Below are 15,454 nucleotides of genomic sequence, written 5' to 3'. Positions count from 1 at the left end.
TCCCCCTGGACTGGTGGTTTCCTGCTTAAGGAGCAGGTGGCAGCTGCACTGAGAAGAGCCTTTGACAAATACATCTTGTGCATCTCTGGTGCCCGTTCTAGATAGGGAGGCAGTGGCCACGGACATTCATGCCTTAGTCCCCTCCCAATTAGACCAGTGCAACATTCTCTACATGGGGCATTATGTGAAGTGGAGGACGAAGGCTAAGCAAGGAGCCTTAACAGAGAAAATGGAAATAAAACTGATGGAAGAATATGGGGTGAGACTGCTGGAAGGAGTAAGAGGTAGTCCTCGACTTACGACCACAATAGGGACCGGAAAATTCATAATTAAGCAGTGTGGTTGTTAAGTGAGGCATCATGTGACTGCACCCAATTTTACATTTTTTGTATTACGCAAATTACATGGTTTCTAAGTGAATCACCCAGCTCCCCATTGATTTTGCTTGTCAGAAGCCAGCTAGAAAGGTCTCAAATGGTGATCACGTGACCCCAGGATGCTGAAACCATCATAAATACATGCCGGTTGCCAAATGCCTGAATTTTGATCAGATGACTGCGGGGATGCTGCAACGGTCATAAGTGCAAGGACTGGTTGTAAGTCACTTTTTTCAGCGCTGTTATAACTTCAAATGGTCGCTGAATGGTCGTAAGTCAAGAACTGTATCTATTATTATTTAGAGATTTGTATGGGACTGATGGTGATATGTCAAAGAATGGAATTGAAACAAGTGCTGCAAATATTAGGAAGCAATAAAAAATAATGAAAAGGAGGTCAGAAACGCCGTGAGAACGTTGGAAAAGAGTAAGGCTGCAGGTGTAGATGGTCTAATGGAACAAGTGTTTATCTATGGATGTTGTTTGTTCATCGAAGGGATGGGCCGCTTGTTTAACCTGGTGTGCAAAGACTGCATCAGTGTCTGAGAATTGGAAGAACCTTTTTATCGCTCCTGTATGCTAGGGGAAAATGACAAAGAGTGAATACAAAAATTATAGGGGGATCAGTTTGTTAAGCATCCCTGGGATTGAGAGGGCTAAAGAGGGGCCACTGAGCAATATTCAGAAAGCGCAGTGTGGCTTTGTGGCGGGCATGGGCTGTACAGACCAGATTTCTGCTTTTCCGCAACGAGAAGTGCGTGAAAATGAAAGAGGAAGTCTGTTGATTTGGAGAAAGTGCACAACAAAGCAAATACACTTGAATTATGGAACTTTTGGCTTAGAAAATGGACGTGGAGGTGGGTTGCTGGGTTCATGTATTTCCTAAACTGATAATCTGCTGAAATCAGGACTGATCCTGAGTGTCTTACAAATGTCTTAACATTAATAGGATTAAGACTAAAGGAACAACAATATACATTATTTAGCCACCAAGGAAGAACCATAACTCATATAAAACTTGGTCCAGGAAACAGAGAAGGGAGAGGACTTCTGGGGGAGATATGGTGAACTGAAGATGGCTTGGTGAAAGTGGAGCCAACGACTGCAGAAAAGACCAAGGAAGAGGTGAGTAAACTGGCTCCTCAGAACCTCTCTGGATAAGAAAATGTGAGATTGCCCACATGAGGTCTGGACAGCCACTCCTCACAAGGAGACCGCAGGACTGGTTTTCCCCCAGTTTGAATGCCAGGAGACGACAGGATTGGCCATCTTGCTCACAGCCATGGCAGAGTGTTTTAAAGGACACTAAATTCGCAAACCTCACTTTTTATTACTTTCGAAACTTACCTATTAACTATCTTAAAGCTATTAGAGACCTTCAGACCAACAAGTCTGAAAATGCCAGGTGAGTCCACCTTCAGGCCTGAATGAAAAATTTAATCATAAGCTTAAGAATGTAAAGAATCTGAAATAAACAGCAAAAAGCTAAATAAGATTTTGATCTTAGAAAGTTATAAACGGACTAAGTGTCCAGATAAGATTGGAATGTTGAAACTTTTACAATAAGATTTTGGAATTAATTATAAAGAACAAACAGCTTCTCATGGGAAATAGATTCTGTTTTGGTTTTTACAGGATAAAGCAAAGATATGCAATTTCATGATTTCAAAAACTGGAAACTAGAGGGGACTAAAGTTTTTAGGTAGAGAAAAGATTCACCAGCCTGTAAAATGTCGCAAAATATTCTAACAATAAGAATACTGAAGATTTTGAAGAATGGAATCAGAAAATAATAGCCACAGTATCAACGATGTCAGTAATGGTGTCTGCTCCTATGGACAGATGTTATTGAAGAAATTACAGATGTAGAACACATTTTATCTGACAAGATAGAGATGGTATTGAAAGTGGATTTACAGCTGACAGGCCAAGAGAACGACTTAGAAAAGGATGTTTCACTGGATCTACAGAAGAAACTGGCTGAGGCTTTAAAATTTAAAAGGGAAATACAAATGACAAACCAAGAGAGTGACCTGGATAATTCTTTCCTGCTGGATGTACAAAAGAGGCTTGTTAAAGCCTTGAAGAACTCTGTGAGATGGGACAAAGAAGAAGAGAAGTTAAATCCTATGACAATATCTGAATGAACTAAACATTAAGACTGTTAGAAGTAAAAGGGAGGAATATAAAGTTGGTTTATTGGATCAAGGTTAAAACAAGATATGTTGTTACTTCTGGCAACCCTTTATAGACTTTCTGCTGACACCAGGACTGAAGATGATGCTTTGTGGATTTGTCTACTGTATAGATAAGAAATGGGACATGGGATGAAGAGATAAATGTTTGTAGCCTTCGAGGGGCTGAAGAGTCACTACATTTTATACTCATTGAGATGAAGGTTGGAAGTCACGTCTTTATATATTTCTTTTCTCTTTATTACATTCTTTTCTTTCTTCTCTTTTCTTGCACTTTTTACTCCTTTGTATTCTCTTTTCTTTAAGTTATCAGATTTTACTATTATAATCAAAATTATTAATTTAAATTATATATGCAAAAAAAAGAAAAAAGAAAAAAAGCAGAGAAGGGAGACAGGGATTAAGAAATTCCCTAAAGGTTGGAACCTGGGGATTGTTTTTAGATTTAGAGGATGGACAGACACCACTGGAAGAAGGGTTTCTGTAAATATCCAGCTGTTGATCCATAAAAGAGGGGACAACCAGCACCTTCAGTTGCACCCAGAAACAATCTAACCACAGACAAACCGGTGTCCATAATTCAACAAGCTGCTTCTAAAACGGAGGCAGAGAAAGCTCTGCTGGTACTTCAGGCTGACCACCACCAGAGGGCGCCAGACATCCTCAATCGATAGCTCCAAATCATGAAGCCATCTTTTTTTCCCTTGAAGTTTTAGGATTATAATTATAATTCAATACTTATTTTTAAAAAATTAGGAAATCTAATTTTAAGACTTTTGGAATCAACTTCCTATTTCTGCTCAGAAGTCCCAGCTGAGGTTTCTGGGTGGTCTTCAAGGGAAAGCCCCTGTAAGAGGACATTACAGGAATTCAAACAGGAGGTGACAAAGGAGCGGATGACCAGGAACCTGGTCTTCCAATCCAGGAAAACCTGTAACTGGGACTGGATGGAGCTGAACAAAGGCCTTCCAGGAGCTGAGAGCCCAGAGGATCCCCAGATTACGGACCGGCTCTGGAGAACCTCACAGATCTTTCTCCTGGAATTACTGGTATTTCAGCCACCATCTTCACATCTCGTGTTCCATTTGGGACAGCATTTTTCAACCATTTTTTTAAAAAAAATCTTGCTTTTCACCAATTTCCCCTTTTTGTGTTGCCAAAAAAACCTGACATCCGTGGGTGGAGGGGGGAAGCCCAGATGTGTCATCAAAGCCCCAATGTCTTCTTTTGGGTGTCAACGTTTAGCAAAGAGCCTGGGTTTGAGAGCTACCCAAGGCACCTATTTTCATGGAACCGGGGCATCCTAAAACAGCTGAGATAGCTGCTGCTCCCTGATTTCCCTGGAGACAGACATTTGCTTCTTTGGAGGAGAAAAGAAAGGAAGAGGTTCCCCAAATCCTGGGTCTGGCCAAAGGGGCATTGGGAATTCCTTGCAGATCCAACTCATGGAGGCTGTAGGAGGGAAGCTGTGTTAGTCTCTGGGGCAAAAATCGGGGGGAGTCTGGTAGCCCTGTTTCCCACTAACAAATTTTATTAAAAGGCAGAAACTTGTTACTCAGAAAAGGGGCTACCAGATTCCTTTTGAACTGAGGGAACGGTGGCAGAACTGTGTATTCCAATGTTTCTCAACCTTGGCCAGTTTAAGATGTGTGGACTTCAATTCCCAGAATTCCCCAGCCAGCTGTGCTGGCTGGGGAATTCTGGGAGTTGAAGTCCACACATCTTAAACTGGCCAAGGTTGAGAAACACTGGTCTATTCTGACAACCCTTCTGTCCCAAGTCTAGTTTGGCTCGTTCTGCAGCTTTTGAGCTCTGGGATGTCCTTTTTGAGAGAGTGGTGACCGTACAGGTGTTGCTGGAAATATTCATGCCAAAAATAAAGCCAGGCAGTTATTGCGTCTCTGTCTGCAAATTTTTCAGCGTTGGGACTATCGTTCGGCACCAAAGTTTCACTCGGCGGCATCTGAGCTTCACCGTTTCCTTCCCTTCTCCCCCCAACAGGACTTTTCAGCTTTTCAGTTGGGCTGCAGCCCCCTTCTTCCATTCCCCACCCCAGCCCCAACTCCATTTCCATCCGTCCGTAATTTAATATTTATTCGGGAAGAACGCACACAATTGCAGGGCGGTGCTGACCCCTGTACAGATCAGACGTGGCAGAGAAGAAAAGCTTGTTGAAGCAGACAAACGAAAAGCTTTTTGAGGGACCTTCTAGAGGCCTTTGACTACAATCCCCATCCTCCCCGGCCACCCGAGACAAGGAGGGCTAGCCAGAGATCGCGCCAGGAGGGCGATACACGCATGGAAAGCTTATCAGAGGCACACAACCGTTCTCCGGTCTGGCCGGGCAGCGGTCAATGGCTGAGGGCCCTTTCACAGCATGTCCTGCAGGTGAGATTTGATTTTTCTTGACCACAAGCTCCTTAGCTCCTGTCTTAAGATCAAAAAATTCCTTTTGCCTGTCGGGACGCAGGCCCTTGGAGCTGCAAACATGCCGCGCAGTCAGCTTTCGAGATCTGGCGCTCGGCCTCGCCCCTGAAAGGCCACCTGGTCGATGCTTTCGTACAGGTTTTCGGCCACCGTCTTTCGCTTCGACGCCTTCGAGTTCTTCTTTGCGCCGTGCCAGTAAGTCTCTACGGTCTCATAGGCTGGCTCTGAGGCTGGCTGCCTTGCAACCTCGGTCCAGGGTTCACAGTGGATAGATTCATAGCAAGGCTCAGTGGCGGCGGGGAGCGATGAGGACTGGAAACTTGCAATGCCATTTGGTTCCTGACTGACTGTTGTCCGCTGGCAGTGTCCTGGTCTCGCCTCTGCCTGGGGGACTTTCTCTTCACTAGCTCTTTCAGAGCAATGGGCTTTTTTCTTCTTTTTCTCTTTGCACACTACCGAGTACATTTCTTCTACCTATAAAGGAAACAGCCATTAGTGACTGTAGCAGCGCTATCAGGTAGTCCTTGTTTAGCAACCACATTTGGGACCGGCAAGTTGGTTAAGAGAAGTGGTCGTTAAGTGAAACATCACGATTTCATGGTCTGACTTCAGCATTCCTTTGCTCTACAGACCTGCAAAAGTTGTCAATGCGAGGGTTGGTTGCAAGGTTACTTTGTCATCACTGTTGTAACTGCAAATGGTCACTAAGCAAGTCAGTCACTAAAAGAGAACTACAGCTTTTCCAACTGCTGTGCTGTGGGTTTCCAAGGGGTGTGTGGAAAATCTGCAAGATGGTGGGTGTGGCGTTGCAATGGAGGCTCCGCCCCTTTTGCACCTGCATCTGACACACCCACAAAAGGAGGGGGGCTTCCTTCACAACGATGTACCCACCATCTGCCAGATTTTGATACCCCCCTAGGGCAGATGCTGCTGTTTTGTGCATTGATGATCCTCTAATCCAGTGTTTCTCAAACTTGGCAACTTTAAGACATGTGGACTTCAACTCCCAGAACTCCCCAGCCAGCCACACTGGCTAGGGAATTCTGGGAGTTGAAGTCCACATGTCTTAAAGTTGCCAAGTTTGAGGAACACTGCTTTATTTGATTGTGTGTTTAAGCCTACTTTATGGATTCTGGGTGATTATGGTTTCTCAGCTGTATGATCTTTAGACATGCTTGGTAAATTATGTGCAATGTGGAACCTTTTTAAATTAAACCAGCCTTGTTGTGTGCCTGGCTAGAACCAGAATCTGTCCCAAATAGTAATCTTTTGTGTTTTGACTAGTCCTGCACTTATCTCTCCTTGGCCACCCAATGTTTTACATGTGATAATTTAAAACAACAAAGGGAATGTTTACATGCTTTTCCCTTTCTAAAAAAAAATAATAATTTTATTGATCACTCATGAGCCTGCCCTATCTCCAAAAGAGCAGGGGTCCTAACTTCTCATCCCTCACATGCTAAGCGGGCATATATTCCTTTTTTATCATTCCCCCCCCGCCCTTTTTTACTGGCCATGAAAGCGCATTGACCAGGGGACCCTCTCTCTCTTTCCCCCGCTGGAGTTAAGGGGGAAGAAGCCAGGGAAAGGCATTTTTCTCAAATAGGTGGGTGGGCCAGTAGCTGCCAAGTTACCTGGCAGGGAATCATGGTCAGGGAAGATATACTCAGAGGGATTTTAGGAGAGTAGATCTAAGACCCCCAACCTTTCGTCCCACAGGCTTACTTCTGCCGCAAAGGAAACCGTGGCCTGAACAGAACAAGAATGTTTCTCTTGAAGGCATCTTAAAAACTTCTCCTACCCCTTTTGCTGGTGAAGACAGCCCCGTGCCTGGGAGAAGAGAGGCCTCCTGAGGATTCCTCATCTCCACCCAGGCTTGCTTGCCATTCTCATTCCTCTTTGCAACACGCGCATAGCTGGGTCCAGCCGCCTGCTCCTGGTGGCCCTGGTGGGCATGCTCCACCATCTTCTCTGCCCTGGGGCGGCAGCTCTTCCTCTTCCCTCCCTCCACTCTCCTGGATTCGCCCAGCATCTCCTCCCCTCGCTTTGGGAAGTCCAGGTTGGAGTAAGTCTCCTCCGGAGAAAGCAGGACGGTGGGCAGATCCCTCGGAGGAAGGATGATGAAGCTGCAGCTGGGCACCGTGCCGTCATCTTCACCCAACGGGCGAGGAAAGGTCAGCGGGGCTGGTCTTTGGTCTGGAGGGGGAAACACAGCTGTTGTCTGGGGCAAGCATATCTGGGGTTCCTAAAAAGTGTCTTGGGGTGCCAATCCAAGACCTAGTTTGAGGTTATTTTTTCTTTTTGAGGTGGGATAAATTATTATTATTATTATTATCATCATTATTATTAATATTATAGTTGGTATGGATTTTGGTGATTAAGATTAATGCCTAGGATGCTTTTTTTTTATTCTAGCCAATACTAATATTGGTGATAGAAGTACTATTTAGGTACGTAGATATATAAAAAGATATTTTTAAGCTACATAAAGTGAAGGCATTTTTTGTCTTTTAGGAATATTAAGAATTACTGGGAAAAGATATGTATTGTAACTCTAAAGGTTTTCAAGCTGAATGTATAATAGAATTTGTCCCTTGTAAGTTGGATGGACATTTACTTTGAAATAAGAGTTTGGATTTTGTTTTGTTTTTTATAATAAGAGTAAGATTTTCTTATGTGTAGTGGTGGAAGGTATTATAAATCCCCATAGGGGAGCAATGGTAGATACATTTAATGGATTTGGCAGAGATGGCAAAACTGACTATATAGATGAGAGATAATATTTAGTTTAAATTTGTTTCAGATAGAGAATTGCCTTTGGGCTTTTTGTCGGTAACCAAAAAAAATGAACTTTTACCTTTCGGATTTTGATTATTAGGTTGAAATGGGTTGTAGAAATAATGTTTATTATAGATTATATACTATTATGCTAATCTTTATATATATCTGTGTTGCAAAGAGTCAGAAGTCATTCTCTTGGTATCTTTTTCTATTTATTTCTGCACTTTTTAGTTTGTCTCGTTCTTTCTTTAGTTTTCTTTCAATATTTTTCTATCTTTTCATGTTTTATCTTTACTTATACACACACACACACACACCCCTAGTCTGAAGTCCAATAACCTGTTTTCCTTTTTCTGGAATCCTTTCTGATTGTCTAAAAATTAGCAATACAATGACTGGAAACCCACAACAATTGCAATAGAAACTTAACAGAGTTTTAAAAAGAAAGGCTCCCCTCCTCACCCCCCAGGAAATAAAACTCAGGGGCAAACCCATTTTCCATCTTCACCTTGCTGTGTTTCTCAGCCTCTCCCCCTCTTAGAAAATGCCGTCAGAGCCCCTGAAGACTCTTTAGACTCATTCATATACAGTAGGTATATTTTTTCCCCAAAGCACCAATATGTGCCTTCCGGGACCTGCTTTCCTAATTTGTGGACCAGGAGTGGGGGGCCTGCACCCGTCACTCACATCTGGCCCACAGCAGTCCATCAGCCCCTCCCCAGAGCAAGACACCCCTTACAGAGAATGAAGGTACTAATCCTGTCTCTGAAACTCGCCCCAAAGGGGGGAAGTGAACAAATATGGTGCCCCCTCTTTGTTTCGTTGGCTGTTTACCTAATCTGTAAGGGTCCAGGGCAGCGAACAGCAATAAAATTAAGCAAAAATATATAACCTTACGGTCAAAAATTGAATCTCCAGCACACACACCATCCCGAAAAACAGTTGTGTTTTCTGTGACTGTCTGGCAGGGCAGAAGATCGGTGGGTGCCCTCCCATCAGCCAGAAAGGGGTTGTTTTTAGTCTCTGTGGGGGTGACCACAGATGTGGTCAAAAAGTCATGAACTCCAACACGGTGGGAGGGCACCAGATTTGGGAAACAGGACTGCGGCTCCCACTTCACAGAGAAACTAACTTGGGGAGCTCCATAAATGCTCCTCGAATTCCGACCTGCCTCCCACCCCCTTTTTTCCCCCCAAGTGAAGCAGATTCCGATGGGAAAACATGTGGCCACTTACTCACGTCCCCTGAATCCCTCCCACCGACGTGCTGCAGATTGGGAGCCGATCCCCCGAATGCCGAGGGCGCCGTCTCTCTCAGCACAGCCTGCAAAACAACAAGGAAATCCAGTGATGCTCGGTTCACAAGCAGGAGCCCCAAAGGCAGTCTTTCAGGGCCAGGAATTCTGTGCATGCGTGTGCTCTGGGGTGCTTCCTCCTCCTGTTTTTCTCTACAACAACCACCCTGTGAGGCAGGCTGGCCAGAGCGGGAGAGTGGCTGGCCCAAATTTCCCCAGGGTTGGCTTCTATGCCTAAGTAGAGGATTAGAACCCAGAGCAACCCACTCCCAGTACCTTCTCCACTAGACCAGGCTGTTTCTTGGGCTGAGAGGGGGATAGATTAGAGAAAGAGAGAGGGATAGAGAGATAGAGATGATAGATGATAGATGATAGATAGAGATGATAGAGATGTAGATAGATAGACAGACAGACAGACAGAGATGATAGATAATGATAGATACAGGTAATAAATAGAGATAGATGATAGAGATCACTCCTTTCTCAGATTTTCTACAGCAACAACTGTGAGCTGGTAAATAAGATTGTCACATAAGCATCTGCAGCTTTGGGGGGGCTAGATCTCCTCACAGCTAGTCAAGCTTACTTTCACCTGGGGAACTGGACAGACTTCAAGCAAGGCTGCAGCCCCCCTCTCTTTTTATTTTCTAAGCCTGCCTACAAAGCCCACAAGGGGCCCAGAGGTGTTCTTGTAAAGAAATACCAAGTTAGAGGCTGGTGCTGTGCTTTGCAACAACTGTCCCCATTTATTCTGTTTTCTATATTTTCTCATTAAAAGCCCTCTGTTTGTTCTAGTGTTCTAGTCCTCATGAACACCAGGAGAATGTAATAGCAGAAGTGCACTCACAGCTTCATCAAACAACACATGGTCATCATCCTGGGAAGGCAGGTTGCTCTCATCTTTCCTAAATAACACAAAAGAGGCAGAATTAATCCCTGGACAGTTTAACCACTTAACTTTTCTGAGTTTTGTTATGGTAATCCAGAAAATCACACTGGAATATCTATTCAACTTAAGTAGACACCACAACTCCACATTCACAAGACCCAGAACAATCTCCCATCTGGGCATTGCCCAGCCAATCTGACTTTTGCTGAGCATTCTGGGAATTGAAATTCACCCACATTTCAAGAGACCCAAAGGGAGGGAAGCTTGTTAGCTGCATTCACACAACATGCTTAACCTGATGACTGAAATAATCTATTTTCTTGGTTTGCACAATACACTGGATTATTAAAACAACCAAGTGGGCTGGGTTCCCCTTTTATGCCACAAAAAGAGCAAGCTCACCAAGATTATAATTAACCCAGTTTAACTTGTTGTCTCAGTGCCAATAAGTTGCAACTAACCTGGTTGAGTGTGTTGCGTGAAGACACCCATAGAATTGGCGAGGGTCCATTTTACATTGAAAATCTTGGGGTATGTCATCCTTTAAAGACCCTTAGTAATGGAAAGCTCATCTCACAATAATCAGCCCAAAATCTGTAACAGGGTCTGAGTTTAAGGTATCCCCTGAGGACATCAAGTCCAACCCCCTACTCAGGGCAAGAATTGAAATTAAAATATCCCCAGTAGGTAATTTCAGCCTTGGCTGGCAAACCTCCAGCAAACAGGAGCATCTCCCTTCTTGGTCATCAGTTCCACTCTCAAATTCCTTTCACTATAATTTTTTTTAAATTTTTCTAAGCAGCTTCTGTCCTTGTCTAATTTAAATCCATTGTTTCATGTTCCGTCCCTTGGCCTTTGTCTTTGTGACACCCCTCCAGGTCCTTGAAATGGGCCATTGAGGGTGGCAGCGACTACAGGAGAAAAACCTCAGAAGTGAGGACCAGATGGGCAAGTCAAACCACCAACCCAAAGATGTCGGTGGCAAATCCTTTCCTGGCTATGCAGAACTACACGGATGTCTCCATGTGGTCCCCAGGAGTCGTGCGTCACTCAAAGGGGCCTCATTAAATAATCAAATCCCAGGAATTCAGGGTCCTGTGTGCCCTACTAGTTTATAGTCAACAAAGCTGAGTCTGCCTGTCACCAGCAGAAGGAACTGTCCCCCCACAGGTGGCCAGTGCTGGGGGTCAACAACGCCATCTTGAGCCAACCTTCCTGAGACTCTGCCCCAAATTTGGGCCAGATCAGCCTGCAAGAAGAGCATCTTTGGGGCTCAAGAAGCAGCAAATAAATACATGAGGAACATGCCTACAACTCTAGCAGTGTTTCTCAACCTTGGCCACTTTAAGGTGGGTGGGCTTCAGCTCCCAGAATTCCCCAGCCAGTAAGGCTGGCTGGGGAATTCTGGGAGTTGAAGTCCACCCACCTTAAAGTGGCCAAGGTTGAGAAACCCTGCTCTATTTGTTTTTACAATATGGTGTCCCGAGATGCTGAGCAACTTTGGGGGGTTCTGGCCCAAAACTGCTCCAGTGTTTACCTTCTGCAGGCTGCGCAGAGAGCCACAAAGCAGGCAGAGGCCAGGGATACAGCGATGAAGAGAGTCAGCCCCCCCACTGGTCCTTCCTCAAAGGCTGACGCCATAAAACAGAGGCCAAGAAGGCGCTTGGAACAGGAAGCTGTAGGCAAAAAAAACGCAGACACATGAACCGACGGGGCTAGAAATCGGTTGGACCCACACAGGACTCCTGCCCACCCCAGAGGAGATAACCATGCAATAAAAAAGAGCCTCAAACACACCAGTGGTGGGCCTGAAACCATTTCAAACAGCTAAAAATAACTGGAAATTCAGAGAGCGCTGGGCGAAGAGTCCATTGGAATTGGGTGGGGGAGGAAGGGAGGAAGGGAGGGAGAAAATGGGAGGGAGAAATACAGGGAGGGAGGGAGGGAAGGAAATGGGAGGAAGAGAAGAAATACAGGAAGGAAGGAAGAAAAGAAGGAAGGAAATGGGAGGAAGGGAGGAAGGAAAATGAATGCAGGTGGGAGAGAATTCCGAAGTCAGAAGTGCAGAAAAGTGGTCCTCTGTGCAGATAAACACACTTGCTTTCTCAGGGCAATTCAGCAAAAGTTTTCCTTGGTTATCTTACGCAAAGACTGGGAGTCGCTTCACTCCATGCATGCTTGTCGTCACGCATGAGACTGTTTGCTAGAGGAAATTCAAACTGCCCCGTTTGTAACCTTCAGATGCGAGATCAAGGGAGTTTTTTAAAGCTAGATGAATAATAATAATAATAATAATAATAATGATAATAATAATAAATTGATTAGCCAGCCATAAAGCCATGTCAAAACACAAAATCATGCATAACAACATACAAATACGTTGTACAGGTAGTCCTCACTTAACAACCATTCACCACAAGAATTCCAGGCATGCTACATTACTGTAATGGGGTATAATTGGAGAATCTTGGAGGCCCACCCAAATTTCCCTCTGCCCCCGCTTTTACATACAATAACTGCAGCAAGACTTTTATATGCACCAAGATGGAAAGAACCACAAATCCCTACAGTGGAGGAATGGATGATTAAACCGTTGGAACTGGCCCACATGGCCAAGTTCACAGCGCTGATGAGAGAAAATACCATGTCGGGATTTGTCGCTCTTTGGCAACCATTTTTAGACTATTTGCTTGTGTCAGAAAAAAATGAAGTTTTGATTTTGAGCTTGGATGATTAAACGGTCTGATCTGATAGAAATAATGTTACTCAGGTTTAACTAATGGTAAGAGATTATATTTGTAAATGTATTCATATCTGGATGGGAGAAGGCCGGAAGTCAATTTCTTTTTCTGTCTTCTAATTCTGCACTTTTGTCATTTTTCTTTAGTTCTGTACTCTATCTTATCTATACTCTATATTTTGTACTTTAACTGTACTTTGAAAATCAATAAAGTTCTTTTAAAAAAAAAAAAAAACCCTCTCTGCCCCCTCTTATACCAAAGAGAATCAAAATGCGGCCATGTTGAGCTTCCGGTGGGAAGAATGGCAGGCTGATGCTCCCCAAAAGCGTGGAAAATTGTGGTGGTTGAGAACGCCGGCCGGGAGGCGGATTTTGGCCGGCGCTTATCTCCCTGGATCAAAGGGAGATCGTGAGATAGACCACGTGTGTTCCAGACGGCGATCTCTTCTGATTAAACTGCAGAAAACGAAAAGTTTTTGCAGCTGGATCAGGAGTTGAGCTGCCAGGAACCCTGGAATTCCATCTACTACCTGCAGCGGAGCCACTGAGGACATTACTTTCTCTTAATCACTTTGGGAAGTAAATAATTACAGATTAAGAGATTTGTGGTGAGTTAGACCTTTCAGGATTACAAAAAAACAAGAGAGACTTTGGCTGAAAGATTCAAGAACTATTTGCAAAAAGTTTAATTAAGAGAAGGACTAAGAAGGTTTAAAACGGGTAAGGGGACAGTCTTTTTTTATTTTATTTCTGTTTTTATTTTTACCGTTTTTACTTTTCATGAAAGTGCTTTGATATAATTCTTCACTAAGCTGGTTGGAGAGAATAGCCTGGCGTGGGAATGCTTGCTATGGCTCAATCCAGAGACTTTTATTTTGGGACGAATGAACAGGGAACTAGAAAAAAGTCACGGAACTTTATTTTTATATGTGACACCTGTAGCGAGACTATTATATGCTCAAAAATGGAAAGGTTCGATGCTACCCACAATGGAGGAATGATGGGTGAAGATGGAGGAACTTGCAAAGATGGCTAAACTGACTTCTTTGATCAGAGAAAAAACAGTATCTACATTTATGGCTGACTGGAAACCCGTTACGGACTTTTTGCATGAAACGGGAAAAAAAATGCACTTATGACTTGTGGTTTTAATGATTAAGAAAAAAAATTGGATAATAGAAAAAAGTAAGCTTTCTTTGTAATCACAGAGTAAGAGATAATTTTGTAATTGTACTAATATTTGCTGCAGAGGAAATTGGAAGCTGCTTCTATTTCTTTTTGTTTTCTGTTTCTGCACTTTTTTTTTTCTTTCTTCTTTGTTCTTTTTACTCTATTAGTTTGTATTAGTCTTTACGTTCTTTGTAAAACCTTTAATAAAATTTATTAAAATGTCTTTCTTTCTCACACCTTCCCCTTTCTTGGGACCAAGTTGTCATCCCACCCCCACAATGGCTCCTGCATGCCTTTGCCGAGGTTGGTTCTACGTACATTCCTTTGCACCCTTGTTCTTTCTGATCCTATTGCTGTTTGCCTGAATCCTTAAAGTGTGGTGCCTGGAAGTGGATGTAGCACTCAAGGTGGTGTCTGACAAAACATGTTGTGATTTGGAAACCGGCCTCCTGTCGCTGCAGCCTAAAATTGCATTGGCCCTTTTAGTCACTACATCACACTGCCAGCTCACATTTGATTATCATCAGCCCCAGTCCCTTTTTTCACATGTGCTATGACAAGGCGCAGGCCGTTTTCAGTCTCTATCTACACTTGAATATTTTTTTGTCCTAAGTAAGGAATGTTGCTTTTGTCTCTGCTGCTTCACGCCGTTCTGGTTAGCCTACTTTGCTCGCTGACCAGCATCATTTTGAAATGCCTTGTTCTTCTCTAGCATTATTTCCTATTACACCTAAATTTAGTCCCCTGCAATTCTTTCTCCAAGCCATTAATGTTGAAGAGCATCAACCTTAAGACCTTTAGTAACCGTCACTCACATGCCAAATTACAGTGCGTGGATTCCAATGAATAAGCATTTTAAAAGTCTCCAAACATCCACTTGAAGGTGTTTTGTTCTTAGCCACGTTCTTCCCTGGGACACTGGGGCATTTTCCACTGTATTTCAGTCCCAGGCAAAACATTCCCATCACACAGTGGTTTGCACAAGATGGAGCTCAGCTGGCCAACCAAGGGGATTAATTCAACGACGTTAGACAAATGGGATGCAGCAAATGAGGGCTAAACCTTCATTTTCAGCCTCATCGGCTCTTTATTCTTCTTGCCACATGATACACCCCTCACCCCAATACCCCAAGTATCTGATGGGGCCAACCATCTTCCATAACATTCCTAGGCCCTGATGAATTGGTTAGTCTTCACAGTATCACAATGTCTTCTCTCCTTCCCTACAACTAACCGAGCCCCCCTCCCCAGAATCTGTCTCCTTTCAGGAGCTACATCTGGGCTCCAGGTTTCCTGGAAGCACAGCGCAAACCCAGCTGCATTTGCCTAGAAACGGTCCGAGGGGGCTTTACACCCATATACACATGCAGAAGACAAAAACAGCCAAATGTGGGGCCCAAAAAGGCAACTTACTTCAGCTATTCAGGAACAGCAGGAAGGGGCGCACATGTCTACGATCTGTCCTACTGAGGGATACCCGTTTCTCATGGAGCTTCCTGCACTGGTCCTCCAAGCAGGAACCCCAGCTCCTGCTTGCACGCCCTTCTGCCGCTGCAGGCACCCCCAGCTCTCGCGCGCAGC

General features: G+C 44.0%; 1 protein-coding gene across 2 annotated transcripts; it reads right to left on the bottom strand.

Annotated features, from left to right (window-relative positions):
- Positions 1 to 4,757: 4,757 nt before the first annotated feature.
- On the bottom strand, positions 4,758 to 15,454 carry LOC134494784 (uncharacterized). 2 transcript variants are annotated; one of them, XM_063300032.1, is made up of 6 exons: positions 15,287 to 15,454; positions 11,501 to 11,639; positions 9,922 to 9,979; positions 9,016 to 9,103; positions 6,801 to 7,195; positions 4,758 to 5,473 (listed from the first exon to the last, which is right to left on the bottom strand). In XM_063300032.1, the coding sequence occupies exons 2-6, from the start codon at positions 11,602 to 11,604 to the stop codon at positions 5,072 to 5,074; spliced, it is 1,047 nt and encodes a 348-aa protein (XP_063156102.1). In that variant the 5' UTR covers positions 11,605 to 11,639; positions 15,287 to 15,454; the 3' UTR covers positions 4,758 to 5,071. The 2 variants fall into 2 exon arrangements, with proteins under 2 accessions (XP_063156102.1, XP_063156101.1); XM_063300031.1 differs by lacking the exon at positions 15,287 to 15,454 and having other exon boundaries at positions 11,501 to 11,702.

Source organism: Candoia aspera, chromosome 3 (genome assembly GCF_035149785.1).
Source record: "Candoia aspera isolate rCanAsp1 chromosome 3, rCanAsp1.hap2, whole genome shotgun sequence".
NCBI lineage: Eukaryota > Metazoa > Chordata > Lepidosauria > Squamata > Boidae > Candoia > Candoia aspera.
Note: the sequence above shows the minus strand (reverse complement) of the source record. Positions and strands in the feature narration are given on the sequence as shown.

Bases quoted from the DNA above. Each gene is read 5' to 3' on its own strand.
- LOC134494784 (XM_063300032.1), bottom strand. From the start codon at position 11,604: ATGGCGTCAGCCTTTGAGGAAGGACCAGTGGGGGGGCTGACTCTCTTC. The intron at 9,980-11,500 runs GTAAACACTGGA...TGTGTTATTTAG, and splicing joins CTCTGCGCAGCCTGCAGAAG to GAAAGATGAGAGCAACCTGC. The intron at 5,474-6,800 runs GTAGGAGAAGTT...TTTCCTTTATAG, and splicing joins TGTCTTCACCAGCAAAAGGG to GTAGAAGAAATGTACTCGGT.